This window comes from Sprattus sprattus (genome assembly GCF_963457725.1).
Source record: "Sprattus sprattus genome assembly, chromosome: 4".
NCBI lineage: Eukaryota > Metazoa > Chordata > Actinopteri > Clupeiformes > Clupeidae > Sprattus > Sprattus sprattus.
This window is the reverse complement of record NC_137923.1, coordinates 31,746,115-31,770,374: the sequence shown is the minus strand read 5'-3', so window position 1 is coordinate 31,770,374 and position 24,260 is coordinate 31,746,115. Positions and strand designations below refer to the sequence as shown.

At 44.2% G+C, this 24,260-nt stretch overlaps 2 protein-coding genes across 2 annotated transcripts in view; one reads left to right on the top strand and one right to left on the bottom strand.

Moving 5' to 3' along the window:
• The window catches only part of lrba (LPS-responsive vesicle trafficking, beach and anchor containing), a 222,424-nt gene extending 217,662 nt beyond the window's left edge, over positions 1-4,762 (top strand). The window contains exons 55-56 of the mRNA XM_080837053.1: positions 3,182-3,333; positions 4,075-4,762. Coding sequence (XP_080693179.1) covers positions 3,182-3,333; positions 4,075-4,165 — 243 coding nt within the window. The 3' untranslated portion in view covers positions 4,166-4,762. The remainder of the gene's footprint in view (positions 1-3,181; positions 3,334-4,074) is intronic.
• A 2,056-nt stretch (positions 4,763-6,818) lies between these two features.
• Positions 6,819-24,260, bottom strand: part of dclk2a (doublecortin-like kinase 2a) — a gene marked incomplete at its 5' end in the record, with an annotated part of 58,410 nt that continues 40,968 nt past the window's right edge. The window contains 13 exons of the mRNA XM_080836688.1: positions 6,819-7,825; positions 7,988-8,485; positions 11,919-12,041; positions 12,198-12,278; positions 13,008-13,104; positions 13,784-13,861; positions 14,167-14,300; positions 15,998-16,144; positions 16,685-16,804; positions 19,196-19,253; positions 19,490-19,595; positions 20,569-20,647; positions 21,640-21,687. Of these exons, the coding sequence (XP_080692814.1) occupies positions 7,556-7,825; positions 7,988-8,485; positions 11,919-12,041; positions 12,198-12,278; positions 13,008-13,104; positions 13,784-13,861; positions 14,167-14,300; positions 15,998-16,144; positions 16,685-16,804; positions 19,196-19,253; positions 19,490-19,595; positions 20,569-20,647; positions 21,640-21,687 (1,839 nt within the window). The 3' untranslated portion in view covers positions 6,819-7,555. The remainder of the gene's footprint in view (positions 7,826-7,987; positions 8,486-11,918; positions 12,042-12,197; positions 12,279-13,007; positions 13,105-13,783; positions 13,862-14,166; positions 14,301-15,997; positions 16,145-16,684; positions 16,805-19,195; positions 19,254-19,489; positions 19,596-20,568; positions 20,648-21,639; positions 21,688-24,260) is intronic.

The following is a 24,260-nucleotide window of genomic DNA, read 5'->3' as shown; positions in this document are numbered from 1 at the left end:
CATAATTTAATGAACGTCTGCCAGTGTCCTCTGACCTCACAAGGCATCTCTCACCAAAAACTGAGATGAGAGAAGCCGCAGTGTAATTTAAGACACAATTACACAGATATCACACACACAGCTGTCCTCCTTCTCCTCCTCTTCCTCCTCCTCCTCCTCCCAATCCTCCCCTTACACCAGTCCCTGTCTAGGCTTTTGGATGCTGATCTGACAGACCCATCGCCATGATGGATTTCTCCCTGTGTTTCTCATAAACATCATGCAGCCGATCAGCAGGTCGCTGTAGAGCCTACAGTGTAGGCAATAGAATGGTGACATCTGATTCCAGATCAGAACTCAGCCCTCCTATGACTCATGCCCATCCTTTACAAGCTCATTCATTTGATCCCTGATCAGAGTTAAAGCTGTGCATAGTCAGTGGTGATGGACAGGCCATCTAAATGGGATAGTGATTAGGAGTTGCTCTACAGGCTCAAAGCTGCACTCCGCTGTGCTGCTTCCTAATGTGGTGCTGTTCATTTCTCCAAGGCCGTGTGGTCAGCCAAGACGACACTAAGGATAGGGTTACCTCCAAACAGCTCATTAAATGATTATAGTTTTATGCCCCGCAATGACATAACAAAGTGTGTTTGTTTGTTGAATGTGTCTTTATTGCTCCGCTACTCATTGAGCTCCACTGGCTGCCTGTAGCTGCTCGCATTAAGTTCAAGTCATTTATGCTTGCCTACAGAGTACTTACTGGGTCTGCTCCCACCTACCTAAATGCTCTTGTAAGGGCAAATGTAACACCCAGGACGCTGCGCTCATCCAGTGAGCATCGTCTGGCACTGCCGCCTGTGCAAGCACGGCAATCCAGACTATTCTCAGTTGTAGTTCCACGTTGGTGGAACGACCTGCCTAGCACTACCAGAGCAGGGGCGTCCCTCTCTACCTTCAAGAAGCTCTTGAAGACCCAATTCTTCAGAGAGCACCTCCCTTTCTAACTGGCACCTTGGCTTAACTTGGCACTTAAGCAGTGACAGTCCCGCACTTCGTTTTCTCTCTATGTCGTTTTCTATTTCTTAAAAAAAAAAAGTATTTATTGTTACACCAGGTTTTTATTGCTCTTAGCTTGACTTTTCTCTCCCTTGTACGTCGCTTTGGACAAAAGCGTCTGCTAAATGTAAATGTAGTTATCTCTTTCTCTCTCCATCTAGTTAGCGTAAAACCTCATGTCATCATGCAGCCGACGCTTGTAAATTCTCCCTTGATTGGAATTGAAAGTGAGGCTTAGCTTGTTGAGTTGTTTGTAACGGATCAGTCAGTAATCAGGGTCAGGCACTGACTAGCATGTTATCTTGTCATCTCGAAAGTGTCTGTTACCACATGAATTAGCTTCAACTCCCAGTTGGTTTGTTCTGTGGAGTGAACTCTGTTAGAAAAAAAAAAAAAAATGCACCCCGCAGGTTTTCATGCCATATATTATCCCCGTTTCCCTGGGGACACTTTAAAGTGTAACACATTCCTTGTGAGCACAGGAAAGACCAGATGAACAGAATAAATCTCTCCCCTCTCAGCTGGACTAGCACTGCGGGAGACCGCTGAGCCGTAGCCGCAGACGCCTGCCATTGGCTCGCTGTCGAGCAGCACGCAGGGACGGGCCCTGGCTTGTGGGGCTTTGTGGAAAGGAGAGGGCTATGCTGCCCCCCTACACACAGCATCCAGAGGCCCTGTGGCCCTGCAGCCCAGCCCTCTAATCAGACGCCAGGGCCAACTAGCCCTCATTCATCACTCACTGCCCCATAACAGAGCACTAGCACGAGGCAGCAGGCCGCCGAGATGCTTATCACTTTTATGGATCTGCTCCAGGCAACTTCAAAGGCCCTGTGAGCAGGAGGCTGACTGCACATGTGCACATGTCTGCTCTGCTGTGGAGGGATCAACTCCTCGTCTCCATGTGCAGCCACAGCATCAGATTCAGTACTAACACCCAGGAGCCACAGCATCAGATTCAGTACTAACACCCAGGAGCCACAGCATCAGTACTATCACCCAGGAGTGTGTGTATATGTGTGTGTGTGTGTGTGTGTGTGTGTGTGTGTGGGTGTGGGTGTGGGTGTGGGTGTGTGTGTTGAAGCATAGCATGATTGATCCATTCTTTTTTAACTCGTACAACAGGACATGTGGTGCCGACCCCTCCTGAGAGTGTGGTGTCTCTTCCAGGCCATGATGCTGAGTGTTTGTGTTTGTGTGTGTGTGTAGTGTGTTTGGTGTCTCTTCCAGGCCATGATGCTTAGTTTGTGGTGTGTGTTTCAGGCCATGATGCTGAGTGTGTGGTGTGTGTATTTCAGGCCATGATGCTGAGTTTGTGGTGTGTGTTTTTCGGGCCATGATGCTGAATGTGTGGTGTGTGTGTTTCAGGCCATGATGCTGAGTGTGTGGTGTGTGTGTTTCGGGCCATGATGTTGAGTGTGTGATGTGTGTGTTTCAGGCTATGATGATGAATGTGTGGTGTGTTTCAGGCCATAATGCTGAATGTGTGGTGTGTGTTCGAGCCATGATGCTGAGTGTGTGGTGTGTGTGTTTCAGGCTATGATGATGAGTGTGTGGTGTGTGTGTTTCAGCCCATGATGCTGAATGTGTGGTGTGTGTTCGAGCCATGATGATGAGTGTGTGGTGTGTGTGTTTCAGGCTATGATGATGAGTGTGTGGTGTGTTTCAGGCCATGATGCTGAATGTGTGGTGTGTGTTCGAGCCATGATGCTGAGTTTGTGGTGTGTGTGTTTCAGGCTATGATGATGAGTGTGTGGTGTGTGTGTTTCAGGCCATGATGCTGAATGTGTGGTGTGTGTTCGAGCCATGATGATGAGTGTGTGGTGTGTGTGTTTCAGGCCATGATGCTGAGTGTGTGGTGTGTGTGTTTCAGGCCATGATGATGAGTGTGTGGTGTGTGTTTTTCGGGCTATGATGCTGAATGTGTGGTGTGTGTTTCAGGCCATGATGCTGAGTGTGTGGTGTGTGTGTTTCAGGCCATGATGATGAGTGTGTGGTGTGTGTGTGTTTCAGGCCATGATGCTGAATGTGTGGTGTGTTTCAGGCCATGATGCTGAATGTGTGGTGTGTATGTTTCAGGCCATGATGATGAGTGTGTGGTGTGTGTGTTTCAGGCCATGATGCTGAATGTGTGGTGTGTGTGTTTCAGGCCATGATGCTGAGTAAGGACGGCCAGTACCTGCTGAGTGGGGGAGATGCAGGTGTCCTGAGCGTGTGGCAGGTGCACGACATGAAGCAGCTCTTCACCTACCCAGGCTGTGACGCAGGCATCCGCTCCATGGCCATGTCCCACGACCAGAGGTACAGTAGACCCCAGCATAGAGCCCAGTGTGTGTCATGTCCCACGACCAGAGGTACAGTAGACCCCAGCATAGAGCCCAGTGTGTGTCATGTCCCACGACCAGAGGTACAGTAGAGGTACAGTGTGTGTCAGTGTCTTGGGCCTCATGGGTGAAATTCTGTGTGCATTTGCAGTTTTGTGTGCACATGTTTTTCATGTTGAACCATTAGCCTGTAAATTAATAGAGAAACTATGTACCATTGAGCTGTTACCGGGTCACATTTGTCTTGAGTCTGGCGCTGTGATGAAGCTCTTTGTACCACTCTGGCAATGAGGCCCATTATTGGGTATATTTGATTAGTTCCTAAAAAGACCCTGTTCTTGTTTGACTGTGCAGCTGGATATGGCCAAATACTATCCTTGTTGTAAAAATAGATTTTCTGGTTTATGCAACATAGAGAGGATATACTAATATGATAAACTGTGTAAGCTTTTTATGTGATCTATAATGACTATAATAGAATGACTTCTTTTAAAAAAACATCAAAAAACTATAAAGTCCAATCACAAGTGACACCAGTCACATTAACCGTTAGTGATTCTGGTAAACTACATCACAAAGAAATCATTCAAATGGAGTAATGTTTGCACAATGTTGCCAAATTGCCAAACTCCCTAAAAACCTGAAAACTGATTTCTTCCTAGAAACGGAGACAGTCCAGGCCTGTGTAAGAACTTTTCTTTCTCTTCTCTCTCTACAGGTGCATCATAACAGGCATGGCGTCTGGCAGCATCGTACTGTTTTACAACGACTTCAACCGGTGGCACCATGAGTACCAGACTCGTTACTAAGGGGACCAGCACTCCATAGGACAAACATGATTCACCATGGCAACAGCACTGGCCACGGAAACCACAATCCTGCCATGGCTCTCAGAGGCACTATTCTGAATACATATTGAAGTTCTGAATGTATCTCTCGAAAGAAGTTTGAAAAGCAAACTATTTTTAAAAGGGCATTGCTATATTTTGTAGACCTTATGATGTTTCGTATAATATTAAATCTTAGGGGCGGGGTTATATACCTATCATTGAAATAAATCTATTTTTAGCTGTAAACGTCTATTTTCACCTCTGCCCACCAAAAATAAAGGGCTGGAGTGGTCAATAGCTAGATGACTATATTTGCATCTATAGTCCATATATAGATTCCATATATTTGTGTACTTCTTGGGGTGAGTGATTTTTCAGTTGCTGTGTTCTTTTGGGGGATGTCTTTCTTTCTGGCTTTGTTTTGCTGCTGTAGGGGTGTGGTTTAAAGGAGACTGACTGACTGACTGAAGTGACTCAGATGGAGCTCTTAGTGTACTGGAGCTGCATACTCATCTCTGAATAGAGTATACCTTCTTCTCTACTGTCTGCCTAATTGCTGGCATATCTTTCCTTGCTGCACAAACTGTATTTTGCAATACTTCAAATATTGTTTTATTTAAGAGACAGGGGGGTGGGGCGCGGGGGGGGGGGGGGCAGGATGCGCTTGAAGCATGTCAGTGTAGGACCTGTCAGAGCGAGAGGGCCCTTTAATGAGATTGTGTAGTGTGTGTGTGTGTAGTCGTGTTTGTGTACTAGGTGAGGTGGCAGTGGGACGAGGTTGTGATGTGGTAATCATGGCTCTGACAGTAGGAGGCTCATTCTTAATCACTCTCATTTCCGCTCTAAATGTCGGTGTCATAGCTCACAGCCTCCCACACACACCCGAACTTCCATGCAATAAGTGGTGTGCATACTCCTCCCTCTTTTTGGTGATAGCACAGGGGGTGAGATGTATCCCTTCATCCCATGTCCTGCACAGATCTTATCCATGGACCAACATTCCTCGGTTTGATTGGACAGATGTGTGATTAACGATGACTGACAAAAAGAACTGCTGTTTTACTGTCACACAACTCTACGGCAGTCCATTTCCAATGAGTGTCTTTTTGATTTGTGTGATGAGTCAAAACAATAAAATGGAGTTTTGTATCAGAACTTGATTTCTGAAGTGTTATTTGGAGCAGTTATTGGTTTGAGTTGTGTTACAGCGTATCATGTATTAGGTGTTATCAGCTGTATCCAATAGAAAGGCAGTCTGTAATATGTTTACACATTTCTGATCACGTATCGGTGTGAACCACTACTTAACACATCAAAGAAAGGTCATGAGAAATCATTGGAGGTATTGAGAACATGAGAAATCATTTGAGAGATTTTTTTATTGCATTTAATGAAGTTCTTGATGAATTCCTATTACAAAATGAAACAACCAAAGTTCTAGGCCAAGAAGATCATCACACTGAAAAAAAGGGGCTGCACACACACTTCACACCTTCCTCTTGAAAAAAGGATCCCTCGCACATAAAGCATAACTGCAAGTGTTGAAGAGAAAACTGGGAGAACTGTGAAAGCAGTGTAGCAAGAGATTGTGCCTAACACTGGAGCCCACCACTGTGACTTAGCAGCTACACACACACTAAAATGTGTTATGTTGCAGAAGAGGAATTTTGCATGCAGCTAAAAATTCCTTGAGAAAAGAGCAGAAAACCACAGAAGAAATCAAAACAGGCTTTCAGATTTCAGCCTTCAAAATAGAATCCAGATAGTCTAAGTAAGAACAACTTCACAGTATAATAATCACTATTAACGCTTTTGTAATCAGCACAACTGAATTAGACAAATGTGTATGGATCCTGAATTGGTCCTACGGCCAGGTGAACTTAATGTTCCCAAGGCCCCATCACTCATATGTAGAGGCAAGAAGAATGCTGATCAAAATCACACCGCACGGGACACCCAGCAGAGGCAGGCACAGCCTCCTCATGGAAATCAGACTGGTGTCCAGAATCATCAGGAAAAATCAGATATTTACAAAAATACTATGGTATTCCCTCTCTTACTTTTTCATCAAAACGAGGGGCCTGATTATCCTGTGGTCGTGTTTGCTTTGTAAGCCTCTACAGTAGGTTTGCTCTAGCAGTACCCTTACTCACGTATTCACCTCTAAAACGCGTCATCACAATCAGCACATTCAAGCATAGTTTCCAGGAGCAAAAAAAAACAAAAAAACACAATCAGAAGTAAAAGGTCACATCAACGAGGATTAACTCACATTGTCTATTCATACGACTTGATCATCTTTCAAATGCTCTCAAGTACAAATTCACATATATACAATCAGTCAATCAAGACATAGAAAAATAGCTCATCCACTATTTAACGTGTCTTGTGATGAAGGACCGTGGTAAGGTCCAGTAATGAATGACTGCGAATTCCTTTCCAGTCACCCTTTGCAGAGATAATCAGTGTTGTACATTTCTTTGAAGAAGCTGACAGTGTTTTAGACATAGATGCTGTAATTGTGTTTCAGTAACTCACCAAGTACAACATGGTGCTACTTACACTAATGTCATGGATTTTGAATGAGCATTATGTTCTGATACAAATGTAAACCCTGACCATGATGAATAAAAGTATCTCCTAACGAATAGATATAATTGTATATTAATATGTGTCCTGCCTTAATGCTTAGGGAATAGGAGGGACCATTTGACGTCTCATGTTCATGCTGGAGTGACAGGTCAGCTGGTAGAATGGGCGGGACGAGGCTCGTAGCCAGTGGGACTCCCTCTGTGGCTTATCCATCACTAGGCACGCCTGACTCCCAAACCCGCCGTCACGGGTTATCCACACGTCCTAAAAGGCGTTGGCACTTTGCTCCAGTGGAGTCCGGATACGTAGGAACCTAATTATTCTGTTCGGGGAACTGAAGGTCCATGTGGAAATAGGTGGTCTCCAAAGTTCCATTTAATTTTACGGTAACAATGTCTTAAAAAAAACGATTTCCATAAGTTAGGTTTTCTAAAAGAATTAATGAATGTTCATAGCTAACTTTATCTGTATGATAGAGGGCTGGGTCTGGTAACAATCTAAAAGAGCCTGTGTCAGGCATATGGAAAATAGCCAAAGCGTTAAAGGGATCTGAAATTGGAATGGAGCTGAACATGCAGATGCAATCCATGCAGTGGGGAGCCTTTCATTGTGCTCAGCTTGATCTGAGACCTTTGGCTGGGGAAGTTGGCCTTCTCCCTGAAGCTCATTTTTATTATAGATAATTGTATGCGACCACTGTATATATACATTGTGGTCACACCTTAACATAAGGATAAATAAGCTTAGCTCTCCTGGCCATCAGGGTTAATTATGGGCCTACTCCTCTCGCAGCAGCTTCCAGGCATGAGAGGGACTCTCATACTCCAGGCTGCATAGAGGGGGCTCTGGGAAGGAGATGGTAGGGGACGGGGGTGCGGGAGGCCAGAAGGTTTCGGGGGCAGGGGGAGGGAGGGGGTAGGCAGGAGGGGGAGCAGGGGCCACAGCAGCGGCAGAAACTTCACTGCTCTCCTGGGACACAGAGGGGGGGCTCTCCTCTGATGAAGAAGCTGGAGGTGCCATGGGTTCATCGGTGGAGGGGGCAGAGGCCTTGTCTGGTGAGGGGGCAGAGGGATGGTCTGGCTCAGGTACAGAGGGCGTGTCTGTCTCAGGTACAGAGGGCGTGTCTGTCTCAGGTACAGAGGGCGTGTCTGTCTCAGGTACAGTGGGCGTGTCTGTCTCAGGTACAGTGGGCGTGTCTGTCTCAGGTACAGTGGGCGTGTCTGTCTCAGGTACAGAGGGCGTGTCTGTCTCAGGTACAGAGGGCGTGTCTGTCTCAGGTACAGTGGGCGTGTCTGTCTCAGGTACAGTGGGCGTGTCTGTCTCAGGTACAGAGGCCTTGTCTGCTGAGGGGGTAGAGGGATGGTCTGGCTCAGATACAGAGGGCTTGTCTGGTGAGGGAGTAGAGGGATGGTCTGTCTCAGGGACAGAGGGCTTGTCTGGTGAGGGAGTAGAGGGATGGTCTGGCTCAGGTACAGAGGGCTTGTATGGTGAGGGGGTAGAGGGATGGTCTGTCTCAGGTTCAGAAGTTGATGGCAGATTCTCCCAGTGAACAGAGTGGGATGCTTTTGCTGCACGCTCACAAACAAGGGTCTTCTGTGGCTGATCAGAGCAGGAGATATTCTCTGAGTGCGCAGAGGCAGGGGAAGGGAGGCTGTTGTCCTGGCGATGGGGATGAAGTTGGATGTTCTCTTTATCTAGTGCTGTGTTCTTCAGAGCACAGTAAGACAAACATGAGACAACACATTAACAACACAGACACAACCTATCAAATGATGCTCTAAACCACAGCTGACTGCAGTACAGAAACAACTGACTTCCCTGTTCATTCTTTTAGTGTTGAGTGAAATGCACATGTGCTGTCACTAATATAACTTCATATTATACAAGCCAGGTGTGCTTTAAGGTGCTGTAAGCAATATGGTTTTGGTTGGGCTTCCACTGAATCGTCTAAGCTTTGACTGCTGGTATGAACACAGATATACAGTGATATGGGAAAAAAAACTCTTTGTCTCTGGGACTCTACTGGGGTGTGTAAACTATGGCAAAAGTTTCAACATGGTCAAGCTGTATAAACACATCTTGTCATTTTCAAATAAACAAGAATAATCGCACACCAATTACTTAACAAGATGTTCGCAAGAAATGCAAGCATCGCTTACAGCACCTTAAATGGCCGTACCAATTCAGTTCATTTGTCCTACAGATTCTCCCTGTCAACTTGAGACAGAAGCCTAGTGCTCCACAGAGGGGCTATGGCACTAACAGGATGAGACTGATGGGTAAGATGCTAAGTCAGAAGTGACTTCACTAATCAAACTTCCAGAGCACACTGTACACACCAACATAATGAAGCAGCAGATCTAAACGCCATTAAGCATGCTCAGTGGGGGGCAGAATGAGAAAGTGCCATCTGGCGGTGACACGACACATGACTCAGGGAACAATGGGAACCGACAAGCTCAATTGCGGGATAAAGGAGTCTGGTTGCCAAAATTGATCTAAATTGATGCAGCTAGAAGGCTGTGCTTTTGTTCATTGACCGGGTCACAAATCATGATGTGGAATCGCACTGTGGCACATTTCTCACTTCCCCCCGAGTGTTCTAGTGAGTTGTATGGTGACGCAGCAAGCGTTGGTTGTGAAGCAGAGCGCGTGAGTGTTAGTACATACCATTGCCTTGGAGCTAACCAGAGGAAGGTAATGCAGGCGAGTGGGCGGGGGAGAGGGAGAAAGCAGAGGGACAGAAACTAGTCTTACTCAACTGGGCACAAACAGTTCATGACAGCAGAGGACTAAGAGTGACTGTATGCCCCTACATGCTGACCCAGGACCACCGTCAATGGTTCTCTCAGAATGGCCTGCATAGAGCTCAGATAGGGATGGCTGACTTTGAACCAGTCTGTATGAGCAAACAGTAGTTAGGTGCTGCAGTAAGAAACCTCTGGATTTTGTGTGTCTAGGTATGTCTTTTGTCCAAGGCAATAAGCATTTCTGTTGGCATACCTCTCTATCACCACACTCTGTGTCCTCGACAAGATAATGGTAACCTGCAATTCTTATTTTCACCACAAGAGGGCAGTGCAGGATAAGGTGCATGAGTGTGCCAAAGAAGAAGCACTGAGAAAAATGCTAAATGTTTCAATAACGGTATTAACTGAAGTCACTCAGAGTGTTAATTAAAAACTGAATAAAGTTGAGAGAACTGCCGATGTCAATGACCTTTTGGGAAACAAGGACAAAGAGACAGATGCTGATAGAGAGGTAGGTACGCAGAGTAAAGCCCTGCCCTTATATTAGAAGCCGAGTCAGCAGCGGTGGTACACTTAGCGCTGTTACACGGCCTCTCATGCCCCAGATACAGCCAGAAGAGAGAACAGGACACCCCAGAACACTGCAGTGACATTTCACAACCACTCAGAAGCAGTGAATCCCACCATATTAGAAGTGACTGAACAAAACAAAACAAAACAAACACCACCAGGAGAGGAGAGGAGTGAGTGGAGGGAGGAGGCTGAGAGGAAAAAAGGTGAGAGGTGCAAAGAACTACACAAGAGGCAGTCACAGTCTTTCCCTGCACTGAGGAGCAGGCCAGCGAAATTACACTAGGAGTCAGAAAGAGCCAAGCTGGCCAGAGGAGGTTAAGTCAAAGGGCCAGGCTGGGCTGGAGCCCACTGCAAGAGGAGAGGAGAGGAAAGGGGCTGGGGGCAGGTACCAGACATCCAGCTCCAGGCTGCTCCTGCGGTCCTGAGAGGGGTGTGTGGAGGTGGGGCAGAGGGGCGCAGGACTGACCCCCCCTCACAGTTCAAACTGTCAAACAAGATCCAGAGCACATCAAACTCCCACCATGACTGAGACCCCAAAAACACACAGGGTTTCTGTCCTATGAAGGGCTTTTGATAGGAAACTGTAAACTCCTAGGCTCTTGTCAGAGCAATTCACGGGGGCCTGTACCATAAGCCTAATAGGACAGGTGTCCAGATTTTGGGGTCAGAATCCGTGCTGGCTGTGAATGCTGCCACTGGTGTGTGTATACGTTCTGACTAAGCACATCTCACATTCTTGGGGTTCTTGTGCTTTTAAAGGAAATAATGGCAGATAACGGCATAACCCCAAGAACACAGAGGAAGTGCTCCCACGGTCAAGAACAACACAAAATGAAACTAAGATGATATGATATTTGACAACATTCACAAACAGTCTAACATGCGACTAAATCTACCACTGCTAAGGAAAAATAAATGGTGACTATGACTTGGTAAACTCTGTGAGATGACATAGTGCCTGCGTTATATGAATAAACAAAATATGTGCTGACTGAGCCTGTATGAAAATGCACTGAACTTCATCAGCACTCATTGGGTATCTACCTAACCCCTCCTGAGTCCACTGGCATGCTGTCATCATACAGAGCCTACCAGGAGGCATGTATGGATGTGAAAGGGGGGTGACTGGAGATGGAGTGAGGGTGGAGAACTTGGTTCTACAGGATGATGATGAAATGCTCGACTTACGGTGGGGTCATGTTCACAGAAATCAAAATAACCACTGTAACAAACTGTAAAGGATTCCTGGTCTAAAAACACTTGTCCACTAACAGGGCTATTCCACTGACAGTCTACACTAGGGTAGACGGATGTACTTTTAGTCTAGTCTCAAAGCAGGAAATGAACTCTGTAAAGATGGGGACATGGACCAGAGACCTCCCTTTCATCCGAGTCACAGAGAGAATCTACTCAGGGTCATGGGTGGGGTCTGAGGTTTTTAGAGCCTCAATCAGCAGCTTGAAAAGCCTGATGTCCCAGAGCTTCTTAGACGTAATGCCACATTCCCCACGAACATGAATGATATCATTACACAGAGAAATACACTGCAGCTTTTCCCATAATGCCATGTAATCTGTGCTGTTCTTTAAGATGGAGCTCTTATGTAAGGAAGTGACTCATGTGTGGGGGCACTGTGGGCCCTCCAGTGGACATGACTGTTCACTTCACACACTGAGTGCTGTGGGCCACAAGTCATAGTGTGTGTGTGTGTGTGTGTGTGTGTGTGTGTGTGTGTGTGTGTGTGTGTGTGTGTGTGTGTGTGTGTGTGTGTGTGTGTGTGTGTGTGTGTGCGCACGCGTTTCCGTTTGTATGCTTACCATGATGACGGACACTCCAGCGGATGTGCTGTTGGGCTTCGGCGTGTTGCTGTTGCTAAAATGAGTCTTGAGTTTACCTGTCACCTCAATCCTTGTGTTGTTCCTCAGAGCAGCATCCTCCTGCTACAAAATACATCTGATTACAACACGTAACACACGCACGCACACACACACTTCTACCTGCAAAAACAAGAGGGATCAACAAAGCTCTTGCATTGCATGCTCTCACACACGACTACAAGAATCCCAGCGTACCACTTAAGCTGTCCACACTCTTACCGTGACCCAGGGGTGAATCAGCACATCCTCTGCAGTGAACCTGGCCTCCACATTCACCTGAAGCATGTGGCCAATCAGCTCCTGAAAGACAAAAAGCCTCCGGTCAAATTCATTTCAGTTTTACTTGAGTTTCATGTAACACAGCATTCATGTCTGAAACACAGCCTTGGCTCCATGGAAAGTGGGTGTGGGTGATTGTGGTGTGTAATTGTGGATTTGACACTGTGGATGTGACAGGGTGTGTTTAAGCACCCGGAGTGGTCCTTTCAGAGGCGTCTCTCTCTTTCTGTCAGCACACGCTGTCCTGGTGCTGCTCGCCCTGCTGCAGTAATAGCAGGGAATCTAATTAATGCTTGGGACCCTGTGCTCAAATATCTGCTGCCAGAGGAAGACTGTGGAACACCCCAAACCAACGCCCCCGCGCTCCACTCCGCTCCACTCACACACACACACACACACACACACACTCACACACACACACACACACACACAAACACACAAAGACACACACACACACAAAGATACACACACAAAGATGTGGAAGATGTGGAACAACCCAAACCAAAGCCCCCGCGCTCCGCTCCACTCACACACACACACACACACACACACACACACACACACACACACACACACACACACACACTACAGTATGGATACACTCATCTGCATGACCCTGTTCGAACTGAGACACAGGAAGAGGACAGAATGGGTAAGTGAGTGTGTGTGCACGGATGAGTGGATATTCTGGTGTACATGTTAACATGTGTACGTGAACGAGTGTGTGTGTATTTATGTGTTAATACACACCTTAGCAGAGGCACTTATATTCTCCCAGTAAGGAGTGGGGAACTCCAAGCGACCCAGTAGAATTTGGTCAAACAGGTCCTCCTGAAGGTTATTTTCACTGGAGACATATCCAGCATAAACATAGATACAATAAATGCAAGCGGTGTGTTTGGATAAGATGAGTGTGTGCACTGTGTGCAGTGTGGGAGTGTGTACAGTGTGGGAGTGTTGCTTCATAACCGTAATGATACACAGTAGTAAAATCCTACCAATCTACAGACGTTTCTAGATATAACCATGCTCTTTCGCTGACCTTCAAATGACTGTGCTATGAAAATGCTTGCCTGTGTTCATGAATGCAAATATGCAGTAAGGCAGGGTAGTTTGAATATGATAACACCTTAAGTAACCGCTTATCTCACCACTGTGACGTACATTATGGAACCTTCACAATTCAAACCTAATGACTTTACTCTCATTTTCGTTTAAAGTGACAGTGCCAATATATTGGATGAATCATCACAAAACCACCAAATCGACAAAACATGCAGTGAGGATTATATAGCTGCTACAATATGCATTCACAAACACAACACAAATAGTTTAACAGCGTTTTTATTCTAAACTAGTACCATCTACTGTACCCTACCCTTTTGTGGATCTGATAGGATCTGTTGTGCTCTCGTGTGTATGTGTATGTATTTGTGTGTATGACAGTGTTCTCACACATCCTATTAGAAATGACAGTTAAGGTGTTAAATCACTATCAGACTAGAGTAGAGAGCTGCACAGTATACCTGCGGAATGGAGGGAATCCACACAACAAGATGTAGGTGATCACACCAGCAGCCCAGATATCCACCTTCAGCCCGTAACTATGACAACCACACACAGATAGTACATCAAGAGAAACAAGAATGATGTATACTGTCTGCACTCTTGTAATTAAGTGACTTTAATTTTACTGCATTATTCTTAAAAGGAAACCATTTAACAGGTTTTATAAACGTTGCAGATATTACACCAGATGAGATTTCTATGTCTGTTACTAGCACAACAGCATCAGCAATATAATATAACGTTTTTAAAGGAACAGATGAATTCATCTGAGTTTGTGTGAGTTCAGACTCTGTTCCTGGCTCTCATGCCCTTCCTCAAAAGCACCTTCAGACATTCTTACCCTGACTCAGCGATGATCTCTGGGGCCACATATGTGGGGGTCCCACACACAGTATGTAGAGGTCCCTCCACCACAGTAGCCAATCCGAAGTCTCCTAATTTCAAGGACTTTGTGCCATCAGGATACTCACACACCTGAAACACACATAAACACACACACATTAGAAATATTTTTTCCCTGTTGATGTGGAGAGAGCACACTCCCCCAACACCACCCCAAATAACCAACCTCCATAGAGCAGTCTGTCTCTGTTGCGTCTACAGGAGAATATTGTTTATTAATCATAGCTGAGGTATTTAGCAGAGGCTTTTGTCCAAAGTGAATAACAAAACATTACATACAACATTGAGTAAAGACACCAATGACAAAAATAAGCAATAAACAATATAACAATATGAACTATCTTATTAAATGAAAACCATCAATTACTACTACTTCTATACTACTAATAATACTACTAATAATGATAATAACCAAAACTATGATTATATTTATACAATGTAAAGTTGAAAACAACTGAACTAGTGAGTTTCTACATGCTTCTAGAATGTACCAAGGCTGTCGCTGGAATGGGCAGCACTAGCACAGTCATTCCACTGCTGAGGTACCACAAATTAAGAAAGAGTCGACACACACTCACTCTCTCACTCACTCACACACACACACTCACTCTGATACACTCTCACACACACACACACACACACACACTAGCACGGTCATTCCACTGCTGAGGTACCACGAATGAAGAAAGAGTCGACTGTGATCTCTTGCTTTGGCAAGTATGTATAAGACAACTGAAGGAGGTGCAAAGTGGGCGAGAGGGGGAATAAAGCTGAATCACATAATTGAAATATGCTGGTGCAGATCCAGTAGCTGGTTATAGGCGACAGTGAGAGATTAAATGTAATTCTAGTAGCTACTGGAGCCATCGAAGGTTTACAAGTAAAGGGGTTACATCGGTCCTCTTTGGCTGATCAGAGACCAACATTCTGAGCCACATTCTGAGAAAGAAGAAGTTGGTCATTAATCATAACACCCAAGTTTCAAGACGTTTTAATTGGGGTCAGTGACGATGAACCAAATTGGAGGTTACCTCCTGCTATAAAATGAGCCGTATAAATAAAGGTTGATTTGAATATTTTATGGGATAGCCGGATTGGCTGGAAATACCAGGAGCTCACATTCGGAAAGATTGAGCTGAAGTTGACGGTCCCTCATTCAAAACTGAAATATCACTGAGACATGCAGAAATTCAAGTCAATATTGTGGAGACATCAGGGGCGTGGACAAATAAAGCTGAGTGTCATCAGCATAACTGTGGTCGGAGAAACCATTGGAACGAATTATCTCACCATAGGAGGTAAATATAAAATAAGAGGGGTCCCAGCACTGATCCCTGATGTACACCAGGGGAGAGGTAGTAAGATTGTGACTCTTGTCCCTGCCAGGACACACTGAATGAATGTCCACTGACGTACAATTCAAACAAACTGTGCTTTCCCAGAAAATCCCTGTTCAGACAGCAGTTCAGAGAGAAGGATGCTATAGTTCACTGAGTCAAAGGCTGCTGGCAAGTCTAGTGAAATCAGAATGATGACTGAGCAGAGACTTTTGCCACTCTCAATGCTTCAGTCTCAGATAAAGAGCAGTTTCAGTAGAACGACCACTTTTAAAGCCAGACTGCTTTGGGTCTTACAAATTATTCTGAGACACAAAATTAGAAACCTACTTGAAGATAACCTTTTCAAGAATCTTTGACAAAAAGGGAAGAGGGGACACAGGTTTATAATTCTTCACATCAGATGGGTCAAATATCTGTAACGTGACTCACCAGTAGATTCTCTGGCTTGATGTCTCTGTGCACTATGCTCATTCGGTGCAGGTACTTGAGGGCCCCTGCCAAGTTGAACACCATGACACTGGCATCTGTCTCTGTGTATTTTGTGGAAGAGGTGATGGCATCGAACAGGTCACCCCCCTGGAAAGAGCAGACATGAAATGTTTTACAGCTTCTGGAATGCATGTCAGACATATCAAACACCTACGTACACCATGCACAAAGGAATGTCTGCACTACATTAAAAGTAAATGTCTGACTAGTTTGTTGAACTAACAATGTTACTAAAAATTGATTAAAATTGGTACCTTGAGTATTTTAGACATACTATGTTCAACTACATATAATCTCATAATGTTAGAAGTTCTCTCTTCCTGGTAGTGACTGTACGACACACAGCTTCATGCTGAGCCAAGGAGCTGCACCTTCACCAACTCCATGACCAGGTAGAGCTCTGTGCGTGGAGTGGGAGGGGAAGCGAGTGTTTGTGTGTTAGAGTGTCACCTTCACCAACTCCATGACCAGGTAGAGCTCTGTGGGAGGGTGTGTGTGTGTGTGTGTGTGTGGGGGGGGTGTTTGTGTATGAGAGTGTCACCTTCACCAACTCCATGACCAGGTAGAGCTCTGTGGGAGTGTGTGTGTGTGTGAGGGGGGGGGAGTGTTTGTGTATGAGAGTGTCACCTTCACCAACTCCATGACCAGGTAGAGCTCTGTGGGAGTGTCCACCTCCTCAATCAGCATGATGATGTTGGGATGCTTCACCCGCCTCAACACAGCGACCTCATTCTCTATCAGGTGCTCCTGTGTGTCAATAAAACTTGGTCAACAAATCATTTCTCATTCCAATGATGGTAAAATCCCTGAAAAAGTTCACAGGCATGTTGTCTGCTGTATCTAAACAAATTCCCTTTCTGTATTTATTATTCACATACTCAGTAGCTGCCAAATTTATTTCACATTTAAGATCATGTTTCAAGCAATAACTCGTGCAAATTGGCAAAAGAAGAGATTACAATCAGAAAAATACCTTTCTTCAGACCTTCTGGCATGTATCCTAACCTAAAGGATAATTCTAAGTTATGCCCTCATAAATTTGGCTTGTGTAGACAAGCGTTCAATATCATCTGTCACCTGGCTGTACGTACAACCACCATAAAGGAGCGCAGTAACAGATATCAATTACATTTGAATCACCATTCCAGTTCCCCTTCTGGACTGGCATTTGTTTGTCATATCTAGAAACTTTGCATCTGTGTGCAGCCATTCATAACACATAATAATAATCTTATCCTCAGGTTAAACCTTTCATGTTTTAAAAAAATCGATTTAGATTTTAGAAACTATTAATCATCTTAACTGGTCACTGATGTAACATGGTTAATAGTTTACTAGTGCAGTGCCCGTAGGAATTATGCATTCTGTAGTGTTAGCAGACGTAGGTGTAGCTGTTGGGTAGTGTAATAGCAAGACATATTTGCACTCCACATAGGTACAGATTACACTGAAGTATTATTGTGATGCATGTTTCCTTTTCATTAAGAAATGTTTAAATGTTGTATAGTGTTTTTGGAGATACACCAACAAATAAAGTTTGAGATTATGTAGTGGATGCAGTTGAATATAGATGTCAAAGTTGCTGTCTAAACTATAAACTAAATGTCATAAAGAAAAATATTAAATCATTTAAAATGAAGTTATGGTTGAAATAGGATCACTTCTTTATTGTAAGGGTTAGTGTAGGGTAAGAATGGTCATGCAGTTGGACTCAAATGTAGGTTAATTTTAATGAATGTATGTACTGTACTGTATGTATGATCCATGTCTCATTCCTACAAAGAAATGCTTTAGGCTTGTACACACGGTCCAAAATACAAATATAGTTGACATTATGTGTGTGATTCAAAGGTATACAGAGACCATAAATGTATGGGGGGGGGGGGGGGGGGGGGGATTATGTCAACTGAATGTAATTTATATTAACTGTGCAATTCAATAGGGAGACAGATTTGCTGAAGAAGTGCCACGACCCATGTCTCATACATACAAAAATATGCCTTTATTATATACATTACGCGCGCGTGTGTGAATGTGCGTGCAGGTTTTTTTGTTTTACTTCACAACTTTTTTCTGCATGCGCCCCTGCCTGTTGACATGCTATCAAACGGACATGCGAATGAGAACAACTATAACCATTTTAAGCAGTTTACTTCTAGAATCTCTCTCGTAGCCCCTGCCTGTTGACATGCTATCAAATGGATGTAATTCTAGCAACGAAAACAGGTAAGAGACATTTGTGTAAGTAGGTAGGCTATTAGTGGCTTTCAGGTTTTAGGGGGGAGGGGTGAATGGGGGTCATTCCATAAAACATAGGTCCCTAACTTTCAAAGAATAGGTCCCTATGCAACTTTCAAAATGAATCAGTTCGATGCACGTCAATAGGCATAAAACATAGGTCCCTAACTTTCAAAGAATAGGTCCCTATGCAACTTTCAAAATGAATCAGTTCGATGCACGTCAATAGGCTAGCTAATTCCACAGCAATTAACGTAAACAGGTTAAATTTACTTACAGATGAGCAGGCCTACGCCAGACGTCGAAGTGTGTGTTCATCGAAGTGTGTGTTCCTCATGAATAGCCTACACTATAGGCACTTTTACGCGAAAAAGCCTGGGCGGCGCCCTCCACAAACACTATAGGCAATTTTATGCGACAAACCCTGGGCGGCGCCCTCCACAAATGCATTTCACCTCTTTCTCTGAATTACTACACTACTCATAATGCCTCACTACCCATAGTGCCTACGGCTAACGATAACCCATAGTGCCAACGGGAAACGATAAAATACAAATATCTCGCGAACTATGAATTAAAATATCTTCAAAATCAAGGATGCACAGGTTCATGACATGCATAAGCTACATGCGAAATCTCATAACTAACGTAACTAACGACTGACACACAGAGATTTCTGGATTTAAGCCTAAATCGATTTTTTTTTAAACATGAAAGGAAAGGAAACATGAAACTGGTCACATTTTCAGTGTTCATCTAACTGTTACATGCAACATGGTTAATAGTTTGTAAAATATAAGTCGATTTTTTTAAACATGAAAGGAAAGTAAACATGAAACTGGTCACTGGTCACTGGTCATATTTTCAGGGTTCATCTATTGGCGGGGTGAACCCACTTACTTTGCCAGCACACTTAGCCTTGTCGATGATCTTCAAAGCAAACTCTTTGCCGGTGGAGCTGTGGAGAGAGAAATCATAAGGTAACTCTACTACTGTTACAGGAGCAAAGTGCATTCCACACACACACACACACACACACACACACACACACACACACACACACACACACACACACACACACACATATATATATAGAGAGAGAGAGAGAGACAGATAGATAGATAGATAGATAGATAGATAGATAGATAGATAGATAGAGATATATTTCAGAATAAAGAGTATTTGTTGACTCACCGCTCAGTACATTCTTTTACGAAAGCAAAGTTCCCATCACCAATGACCTTCCCAACTTTATACTTTTCCAGAATGGTTGATGCAGACATATTTCTGTTGCCATTAACTACAGGAGAAAAGAATGCATTTACCATCAACAGAGTCCTAGATTAACCGATTAACTTGCAATGTTATTATTATCAAAGCTGAAATGATTATACTGAGCACCTGAAAACTGCTTCCTGCCTTATTACCAGTTTTAGAGAGCAGGGAGAAAGGCTTGAGTCCTGCTTTGAGAAAAGATGTTGAGGGGCTCATGCAAGAGCTCATGCTCACCTCAGAGTGTAAGAAGGAAAAGAATCTGGAATACTCCAGAAATATAACTCAGGCAAAATCTTCAGGACCACTTGCTCGAGTACACTGTTATTCCCTTGCATTACTTTCTGAGAGTCTGAATATCTTGCTTCTGGCTTTCTAAATAAGTGCTCTTTTCACCCTGGTTAACATCACCCCCTCCCTAAAACATTAATTCCTCTAGCATTCAGAGTAAAACTCTGCAAGCTGGATGCTTAAAGGCCTTTCAGTCTTACAGCAGAGGGTGCTATGCCGATGATGAACTGCCCAAGGTCACATTGCCACAACTCTCTCATCAGGCTATGCTCATGGGTTTTGCGGATTTGTCTTAGCATTACACTGTATGTGCGTGTGGGTGGGTGTGTGTTTGTGTGAGTGTGTGTGTGTGAGTGTGTGTGTGTGTGTGTGTGTGTGTGTGTGTTTGTGTGTGTGTGTGTGTGTGTGTGTGTGTGTGTGTGTGTGTGTGTGTGTGTGTGTGTGTGTGTGTGTATGTGTGTGTGTGTGTGTGTGAGAGAGAAAGAGAATCAGGGGAGAGAGATTTGTATAAACACGTCATGCAGCCAGAATCTGTGGTGTTCCCAGGGCATAAAAGCCATCTCAGGGACGCAGTCTGGGTGAGTGGGTTTTTCATCCACGCTGGCCAGAGCAAAATGAAGAGAGAGAAGAGAAGAAATGAGAGAAAGGGAGAATGAGCGAGCAAGAGAGGGAGAGAGAAAACAGAGAGAGAGGAGTCAGATAAGCCTTACCTTCAGGGCTCAGGCTGTTAGAAGGTGGCTGTTCATTTGAACCATTCACATTGGAGGCTGAGGTATGATGTGGAGGAATCTGCAGAGAGTGAAATATAGGTGCACAGTTAGTGTGATGTAAATATGAGAGACAAAAACACAGAAAGACAGGCAGAAGGAGAAGAGACACAGACAGCTAACTTAGCCAACAGACAGACAGGCAGAAGGAGAAGAGACACGGACAGCTAACTTACCCAACAGAAAGACAGGCAGAAGGAGAAGAGACACAGACAGCTAACTTACCCAACAGAAAGACAGGCAGAAGGAGAAGAGACACAGACAGCTAACTTAGCCAACAGTAAGACAGGCAGAAGGAGAAGAGAGACAGACAGCTAACTTAGCCAACAGAAAGACAGGCAGAAGGAGAAGAGAGACAGCTAACTTAGCCAACTGAAAGCCTAAAAATGAAAAGCGCAGTGTCCAGCATAGCATGACCATTACTTTTTTATTTTTAAAGAGCATACTTCTTCACCCCTTTAACACTGACATCATTCTAAACAGGGTTCAGCCTAATTGACAAAGATCCTCCCACTGCCTCAGAGAATCTGTTTCAATCATTCCCTTTAACTAATCATCTAAGTGACTGATGCTCAGAAGCAGGGCAGCAGAGACCTCCACACCAAGAGCCAAGACCAAGACTGATAGAAAATAAAGAAGAGAGCATGTGTAAGTGATTTAAAAGCAATAATTATGTTAAGGAAATTGGCAGCTGAATTTGTTTTGAAAAATATGCTGTTAATGGTAGTTTGGCCAAGCATGCTGCGCTTATAGCCAAAATACACTTCTGCATCAATGGTTACATGACAATTAATCTGTTAATAGCGGAGGATAATGCACACAGGTGAACCATTACATTGTTATCAATCTAGATGTTCTTCACCATAGATATTTGGCAAAGCCACAAAGGCAATGTCATGTGATCTGATGAGATCTGTGGGCAGAGGGGGGTGGGAAAGCCGGGCAGCAGCATGGCACTGCAGAAGCAGGGATGGGAGATGCAGTGCCAACTCTGAAGACTACAGGCTGCAGTACCTGAGCAGGGCATCTGGGAGGCTCCCTCAGCCGACTGTTGCAGCTAAACTAAAAGCAAGTGGGAAGATAATGCTGTAACTGTGCCAGTGATGCATACAAGCCCAAAATAGGCTTTGGCCTCCACGGAAGTACAAGGTGCTAAGAGGCACTGAGACACCTCCTACTCCTACACATTCACTCACTCTTTCATCCCACAGCTATTGCGATGAGAGGACAATGGCCTTGAAAACCATAAATCATTTGCATCTTCAGAGGGGCAACTGACATTAATATAAAATGCAATCCTTCACCAGGTTTCCAGTTACTTGAAAGATTCCTCCGCTCCTTATCTGGAGTTCAGCAAACTCACACTGTCCATCAGCACACAGACAGAGACAGAGCACTCAAGGCTGAGGAAAGACCTAATGATCACATTACCCCTACTTACAGTCAACATTTGAAAACACATTCATGTTACTGTAGTCAAGTTCTAGGAATCACAACTGAAACAGAAAATGTTTGCATTGAAGCCTCCAAATACAGGCATGTCTGCCCTGATGCATAGATAAAGCAGAACTCCCACCACTAGTCTGCAAAATGACCATCTCTTCAGATAGCAATATAGAGTCAAAAATAATCAGTTTCCGGTTTCTACCTGATCAGCATCTTTTTAGGTGTTATTATATTGCTGACTACATAATGTAAATAACCATAGCCCTCCCAGGGAACTGGTCCAGTCCGCCAATCTAGCTGAACTTGAACATCTATCTATAAATCCAGAAATCTCTGTATGTCAGTCAGTGTGTCAGTCTAGGGCGTATCTCCCTGATGTTAATTACGTTAGTTATGAGATTTCGCATGAGTCATGAACCTGTGCATCCTTGATTTTGAAGATTTTTGAATTCATAGTTCGCGAGATATTTGTATTTTATCGTTTCCCGTAGGCACTATGGGTTATCGTTTCCCGTAGGCACTATGGGTAGTGAGGCATTATGGGTATTGTAGTAATTCAGAGAAAGAGGTGAAATGCATTTGTGGAGGGCGCCGCCCATAGTCTGGGAAGTCCCGCCCCTCTTCTCCGGCCAATTTGATTTAGCCTCTGAAGGGGGTCTGGCAAACTTAGGATAGCAGTTCACTTCAAGTTTCACAAACTGGCTTTTGGCTACCTGGCGCGCCATTGGCGGATTTAAAATAACCACGTCTACCGTAACAAAAGCGAAACTTAAGAGAAAAGCACAGTAAACTATATACTGCTCTCGCGGCTGTCTTGGATGATTTCAAAGGCAAGTTTTCTTTGAAAATAGAACAGAAACCTGCTCTGGAACAATTCATACAGAAAAAAGATACGTTTGCTTTATTACCGATCGTTGTATCGTTGTATAGTATCGTTGGTCTGATTGGTTAAAGGCGTGTCCAATTACGTGAGTGAAGTGGACCTCCATTGAGGAGTTGGCCAGACTAACTGAGCAAATGAAATGCAGTGAAGGGGCGGGGAATTCCCAGACAACGCCGCCCAGGGTTTGTCGCGTAAAATTGCCTATACAACGCAAGAGTGGAGTACTACACCGCTACAAATGGTAGCTTATATTGATAAGCCTCGGAGGCTTTCAGATTGTCCATTGCTTTCCCATCTGTTGCTATGGAGTCCACGAAATACGCGCAAATCTCGCTGTAAGTTATGTTGAGCCACGTCGTTATGTTATCCTCCCAGTCCTGCACTGAATTCGGGTGGGGGATAGTAATGCCATCTCCAGTCAGAGTATTTAAACTGTGTTCCCATTGTAAGGACATTATTAGCTTACGATCTGTCTGAGAGTGGGCTGTCAAAGCTAGCATCATCTAAGTCATACAGTACAGTACATACATTCAATAAAATTAACCTACATTTGAGTCCAACTGCATGACCATTCTTACCCTACACTTACCCTTACAATAAAGAAGTGATCCTTTTTCAATCATAACTTCATTTTAAATAATTTCTTTCTTTATGACATTTAGTTTATAGTTTAGACAGCAACTTTGACATCTATATTCAACTGCATCCACTACATAATCTCAAACTTTAATTGTTGGTATATTTCCAAAAAGGCTATACAACATTAAAACATTTCTTAATGAAAAGGAAACATGCATCACAATAATACTTCAGTGTAACCTGTACCAATGTGGAGTGCAAATATGTCTTGCTATTACACTACCCAACAGCTACACCTACGTCTGCTAACACTACAGAATGCATAATTCCTACGGGCACTGCACTAGTCTGATATAACATGCCACTGAGTAATCCATGAAGCCAACAGTGCTCCTGAGGCATTCCTGATCCTTCCCATCCTGTTATGGACACTTTCATTTCCTTAGTGCCTCCTGCTGCCGAATACTACAGATTAATAAAACCAACCTGCTCTCCATAAACCACAACACATGGAACTTTTCAGAATCATCACATTCATTCACAGTATCTCTCACCAGAAAGAAACATGTTCCTAGCACTCCCCAAGAAAATTAGACCTAATGAGCTGAGGGGATGAATGTCAGGTCTTAGCCTGAAATAGCAGCATCCCAGTTTGATAGCAAGACTGCCCTTTAGGATACCACTCCTGGGCTATGAGGAACCTCAGGGACAGGTCAAAGGATTACGC